This window comes from Eptatretus burgeri, chromosome 13 (genome assembly GCF_056783735.1).
Source record: "Eptatretus burgeri isolate ZD-2024b chromosome 13, Ebu_testis_v1, whole genome shotgun sequence".
In the NCBI taxonomy this organism is placed as follows: domain Eukaryota; kingdom Metazoa; phylum Chordata; class Myxini; order Myxiniformes; family Myxinidae; genus Eptatretus; species Eptatretus burgeri.
Genome location: NC_140973.1, coordinates 32,890,044 through 32,897,110, shown reverse-complemented (window position 1 = coordinate 32,897,110; position 7,067 = coordinate 32,890,044). Strand labels below are relative to the sequence as shown.

At 42.6% G+C, this 7,067-nt stretch overlaps 1 protein-coding gene across 1 annotated transcript in view; it reads left to right on the top strand.

The window, feature by feature from the left end:
* The first annotated feature begins 5,806 nt into the window (after window positions 1-5,806).
* Window positions 5,807-7,067, top strand: part of LOC147014206 (uncharacterized) — an 86,308-nt gene continuing 85,047 nt past the window's right edge. Inside the window, exon 1 of the mRNA XM_085851975.1 lies at window positions 5,807-6,017. Coding sequence (XP_085708101.1) covers window positions 5,950-6,017 — 68 coding nt within the window. The 5' untranslated portion in view covers window positions 5,807-5,949. The remainder of the gene's footprint in view (window positions 6,018-7,067) is intronic.

The window sequence follows — 7,067 nt, the reverse complement described above, 5'->3', positions numbered from 1 at the left end:
TTACTATACAAGCATCAAGGACGCATTGACTCAGCATATTTGTGGAAAATGGAAAATTATTCGCCATTTTAGTTAATTCATGTATACAGTATGGATATGACGGTCGACTTCCGTATGTGATATCACGGCTAAGCTGAAGAAGAAGAAGATTGACATTTAATCACAAATTTACCAACTTTAGAATTCGGAAATCGGAAAAAAGACGCATCATGTCTCTTTAGTGGGGTATCAAGGGATAGATTAGCATTTATATTTTTATTTATATATATATATATATATATTATATTTAGATTTATATATTTATATATTTGTTATTTTTCATACTTTTGAATCTTTCACTTACCATGCTGTCAGTCTTTGTAAAAGACACAGCATGGCAAGTGAATGATTTGAGGGTTTTTGGTATTCCAGTTAAACTCTGTACACGATTGTCAGATTTCCTTTTTGCACCACAGGCTATAATATGATATATGGCTTTTGAATACACCGTCTGCTGCGCTCTTTGAGAGATAAATAATCCTTTAAGGTCGGATATTTGATCCAACATTGTTCCTAAGTCATGATGTAGATGAAGAACCTTTTCACCTCCTTGGAAAACTTGATAAAATTTTTGCAGATGACTCTATCATGTACAACGCTACACAGCTTTGCACTCCTCTGACAGACACGTTTTATCTCAATCTCTCACAGTAGACATGCAGAATACGAGGAACCGTTCCACCACCTCAAATATTGTCACGTCTGAGGCTCACAAACGTGATATGCCTCAGCGCCAGGATCCTTTGTCTCAGGAAACGGCTGAACGGCTTCTTTCTTCGACTGCACTGCGTTCAGTTATTCTACAGCTTTACCGATCCCCAAGTTCACCCAAATGAGCCAGAGTTGATGACACTTGTGCGGGAAGCAGATGCATCGAATACGCTTCATACCTTTTAAATTAGTTATAATGAATATGGGGGAATGGGTGGGTGAGACGAGTAGTTTGAACAAACCATGCAAATCAACAGACACAAAGAAGAAAATGGGAATATGCAAACTTGTACACAAGGAAATAAATATAAGCTAGCCCACACGATGTGCCACAGATCATCCTTGTACAGACATAAAAATTTCAGGTGAGGACCTTTCTTTGACTCTGCGTCGTGTACATGCAGAACTCCCTGCAGCCCGTTATTGAAGCCAATGATGAAGTAAGCCAGCCATGATGAGCACCTTGGAACGTGCACCCTGAACCAGCCCTCGTGGTCCTCAATCCTTTCCACCCCAATTCGTCTCCACCCTTTTCCCTCCTGCACGCCGGGAGCTCTGGTGTGTCCATTCTATTCTCTCAAGGCCCTTCTTCCCAGTCTCGATCCTCCCTGCTGCTTCTTCACACATGAGACCCCCTGGTGGCTGGCAGCTCTTATGTGTCCCTTCTCTCGGCCCCACCCAGTCCTTGGAGGGGTCATCCTCCAAGCCGCTCTGTCCATGGGGCGGCCCCAATAAAAATAAATCCATTGCCTGCTTCTGGGCCCTGCAGTGCATTACGTCGCCGTGGCTGGAACACACACTGGCCAGACACATCGTGATGGCCTTTTTGCACACGTGTGACGTGTGTGACAGATGTTCCTTTGTGATGGGAAGTCATCATCTGGCCCCACCCACAAACAACAAGCGAGGTTATGTATACTATATTACCCTGACTATCCTGTCTATAAATTCCATATACGCTGCCTCCTCAGCTACATGTGTACCAAAATGGCTTACTCTGACAGGTCTCTGATACATGGCAATCGAATGTACTCGGAATGCACAGACTATGTTACACTTATCACAGTCTAGCTATGGATTCCCTGCCCCCCTCCACAGAACAATACGACACCACACACACACACACACACACACACACACACACACACACACACACACACACACACACACACACACACACACACACACCAAAATAGGTATTTGCTATCTTCTCAGAAATGACAGACACAATTTTGAGGAAACTTGGCCACAGCCTTCATCACCCGTGATATACCAAAGTTTGTTCACTGCACTAAAAAAAACACCCCATAGGTGTTTACTTTCTTATCCATTACATATTTTGTGGGTCATCCACACCTACCAGTGGTTCCCTGGTTATCTTATCCAGCTGCTACCAACCGAGTGCCCAGGGGTATTATCTCAAATATTTTTTTTTGTGCTGCTGTTTAGTTTTTTGCTGTTGTTTAGTTTTTATTGTGTTGTTTTTTTTGCATCAGGACAGTAAGGTCACCCTACCTGTTGGGGAAATATCAGTCCTCCACAGTGCTACCTTTTTACCTGTACATGTGGCACAGTGCAAGTGGTTTACTGACCCCTGCTGAAGAACATGGGGATTACTACCAATGACACGAAAATGCATTTGCCCCAACATCCCCACTATGCCCACCCCTCCCCAGACCACCACCAGAGGGAGCAGGTGTTTCTACTTACTCAATTTAAAGAGTGGCTGCTTGGTCATGTGGTTAAAGACTCGCTTCTTTCTCGAATGGCTGGTTTTAGATTCTGATGTCTGATCACACTCAGTAACTCGCACTTGGCAAGCGATAAAGGGATTTCAAACACCCACAAATCAAATGAACCAGCTGGTAAAATCAACCACAAACACTCCCCATCATCATTTTTATATCGGATATTTTTTATGCAAGTAAAAAACATTTTTAGTTCCGCCACTGAAGGTATGTGGTGGTTACGTTTTCACGTCTCTGTCTGCCTGTCTGTCAACAAGATATCTCAAAAAGTTATGGCCAGATTCTGACAATTTGCTGGACGGGTTGTGTGTGTGACAAGGACAAAATTATTAAATTTTGGTGAAGATCTGGATCGAGACAGTATAATTTTAAGTGATTCCTCACCATTGAGAGATAGGGCTAAAAACGATATGTAGCACGATATCTCAAAAAGTTGTGGACGGATTTGGATGAAACTTGGTGGACATGTTGGATTTTTGAGAAGGATGAATGAATTCGATTTTGGTGAAGATGGGAATCCGGTTTCGGAGATGAGAAAATATTTACTATTGAGAGATGAAGCCAAAAATGATATATGGCATGATATTTCAGAAAGTTGTCGACAAGTTATGACAAAATTTGGTGGACGAGTTGGTTAAGTTACAAGAACAAGCTGATTCGATTTTGGCTCAGGTCCGGATCCAGATTCGGCCTATCAGTGCGATCCAAAGCATAACCCGTTCATCCTCGTGGAGGTATGCACCATACTGAGTGCCGTTATAGTTTTTGATGCGTCCACTGATGAAGTCGCTGGAGGCATTGTTTTTGGGTTGGCCGTCCATATGTATATATATACGTCAGTCCGTCTGTACTAATTTTCTGTTTTCTCTTTCAACCGCTTATCTGATTGACACTAAATTTTCACCATCGGTGCGACTACTCATGTAAAATGATATTATGATAATTATGACGTCATAGGTCATGTGGTGTGGCAGCCGTGATGGAAAAAAGGCAAAAACTTTGGACCTCTTTCTCCGAAACTGTTCCATGGAAACAATTGAAACTTTGCACATGTCAAGTACTCTCCATGGGAAACAAGTGTGATTTTTTTTTCTGTCATATGTGGCTTCATTATGACATCATAATTGCATCCATCGAATGCTTTATCCGATTAGTATGAAAATTTTTGAGTCATCGCGGGAATGTATTTTGTGCCTGTGTTCTTTCATTAAAGAGATACAAAATGTCATCGCTATCTATCTTTTCCTCTTTTTGTGGTGTACATGTCATAATTTTGTTGTGGTACTTGTAGCATGACTTCAGTTGCGGTTTCTCACTTCTGTCAATGTTTTTGTCAGAATTTTCAATGAGCTACCTACCTGTCTTCAAACTTTCCGAGGGTGACTTTGTCAGATGCTGGGGCAGGATTTCATCAAAATTTCAGGTCTATGAATTCTTCAACATCCTTATCAGGGTACGATACATATTGTCTCAGCCCACTATTTTGTGCTTCAGCAGAGGAGCATGCAGGAAGCAGAAAGAAGTACACGATGACGTTTGATGCGAATTTCCTGGAAGCTCGAGTGTCTACAGCACATACCTGTTGCGGAAGGGATCCCAAGCCCCACCCCCAGGCCCTCCCCTCCCCCGGCCCAATCAAGTCATGGCTTTGGGTCACCAACATTCCTTCCTGCAAATGCACACAGAACGACCTCCCTCCTTGTGGACTACAGACAGTGGAGTGCTGCATCCTGGGGCACACTACACTATTCTTCACTTCTCTACACTGTTCTTCGGATGGGGATGTAAGACCAGTTGTCCCATTTATATTTATGTTGTGGACGTTAAAGATCCTCTGGAATCCCTATAAAAACAGTCTGCCTTACCCTGCGTAAATTTTTCTGCTTACATATGAAATTAGATATGAAAGTTAATGATGTAAGTGATGTGTATGCCAATTAAATTTGTATTAAGAGCTTGTTAAGAAGGACTACAACATTATATTGATAAATTAAGTATATATAGAAAGTAATTATAGTGATAGGTTAAATTCAGAGGTTGTTGATATGACATGACACGGGTATGGTGGTTTGTTTCTTTGTTTACTGTGTGTTTGTACTGTGCAATTGCATACCTTGCATCGGGTCATTTTCCGTGACAGTTAAGAACCATGAACCAGCTGTCAATGGACGAAATGTATTCCAAGGCTGTAAATGAGAGGAACGAAAGTGTGGGGGATGTGTAATGAATGTCTGAGTACCCCTAAACCACCACCACCACCACGTACACTCCACCACTGAAATTTCCCCTGTATGAAGATTACATGGTGCTTCTGTCACGTCATTTGCTGTTTGTTTGTTTTTCTACTGGATGGCTTGCAGTAATTGATGGATACATTTCAGGGAGACAGACACTAAACTATTGGAAATGCTCGGCCATCATTTGGATGGTTCATTACCTCTGCCACTGAAGGGGAAGGAGGTTATGTTTTCATCCCTTTCTGTCTGTTTGTTTGTTTGTCTGTTTGTTTAATTGTGTGCAGGATATCTCATAAAGTTGTGGATGGATCTGGATGAAATTTTGTGCACAGGTTCTGTGTGTGACAAGGATGAACTGATTAGATTTTGGTGAAGATCCGGATCAGGATCCAGCCACTCGAATCAAGTGATTCGTCACCATTGAGAGATAGGGTTAAACTAATATATAGCACAATATCTCAAAAAGTTGTGAACGGATCGAGATGAAATTTGGTGGACATTTTGGGTGTGTGGCAAGGAAAAATTGATTCGATTTTGGTGAAGATCTGAATTCGAATCTGGATACGATAATTATTTAATTGTTAAAGTGATTCTTCACCATTGAGAGATAGGGCCAAAAACGATATATAGCATGAAATTTCAAAAATGTGTCGGGCCTGATATGTTCTCGTGGATCAGGCATTGCGTGACGGAGGTACGCGCTCTACCGAGTTCCCTTCTAGTCTCTTACTCTTATAATATGAGAGAACTGCACGCTACTCCTGTGATTCTTTCTCACTTTTGACTCATCGACAGTTCCAAGCAATCCATATATTACTCAGGTTACACTAGATGAAACATTTCAGTTAAAATACTCTTTTTTTTCAGTGATCCACAGTACATTGTTTATTTATATGAAAAATCAACTCGTACGTCAATGATACCTCATACGTCCATGACCTGTCAAGTGCTAGGCTGACGGGGTAGAGGGAAAAGGGAAGGTTAAAATGAGGGTTGTATTATAAATCTGGTGGGTATAGATGTGTATCGGAGCTATCGGGAGAATGAAGACAAGCACCTAGACAGGGGGAGGAGGCAGGAGCTGGGACACGGGCGTCGTGCCATCCCTCACGGGTGCGAACGGAGCACGTGGGGGCGCGCGGGTTCCAGTCTTGGTCCGCACTATGGTTCTTGGTGTAGGAAGGGTGTGAATTTTAGGCTGAGGAACGCAGGCCATGGCGCCGACAAAGTGTACGCTGCTCATCGTGCTTGTCGCTTGTGGAACTGCTCTGTCTACACACTGGTAAGTACACTCACTAGTGTGTCTGGTAGTGTCTCCAGAGAAAAATCTTTTCACTCTTTGCGATCCTTTTTAATCCACATGTCTTTGTTTACACCTCGTAGTGCACCAAAAACAGGTTTTCTTTCTTTCAAAATAAGTTTCGTTTGATAAAATCGCGCTCGAAGTTTCATCTGTGCGTCGCTGTGGTCACAGACGGGCGGCGTGGCCCGCTCCGTGCTGCAGGAAAACTTCTTGGACTCTCGACAAGGCCAAACCTAATGTGCAGGATGTTTAAACCAGTCATACATGTTTGATTTGAACAAATATTCGGTTTTACAAAATTCCGTTTTCATTGAAGATGAAAATGCTGCATTATGGGTATTTCAGGCATGCTTCAAATGAAGTATTAACATTTTCCTGCATTTGTTTTTACAGACAGAATCACTTCCAATTATCGAATACTATGTCGATACCTCGTATAATATTGCGATTAATTATTATGGAAACGTGTATGGGATGTGCACCATTTATTTATTTTTGTATGCAGTTACAGAGTCGAGGCTCATGGAAGAGCTAGAATACTGAATGGATGAGGCACAACTGTACGAAAGAGAGGGGAAGGGGGGGGCACCATCATCAGGATTGAAGGACAAAATAGAGGGGGATGTGGACAAATATTGTGTGTGAGGAGGAATTAGGGGCAGGAATGGATGCATGGGGTGGACAAGATGGATACAGAAGGAAAATCTCAGGAAGAAAACACTGGGAATTTGGAAGGTTGGATTTAGAGATTATGGTTTTGGATCGGGGCCGATTTGAGATTGTGCAGAACAGTTGGCTTGAAGACCTGGAGGGAAGAATGAGATTGAGGAGATTGTCAAAGTTGGTTCAATAGGCGGGAAGAAGAGTAATGAATGAGTGTTGGTGAGCAAAGGGTGTTGATGGTGGACTGTGTGAGCCCTGCAGAAACCTGGGGGAGGTGGGGACAAGGCACATAAAGAGCAGTGTGTGCAAGACCAGAAAGGAGGCGGGAGAAGATAGAGAGACCACCAAACTGTCTGTGATGGCGTA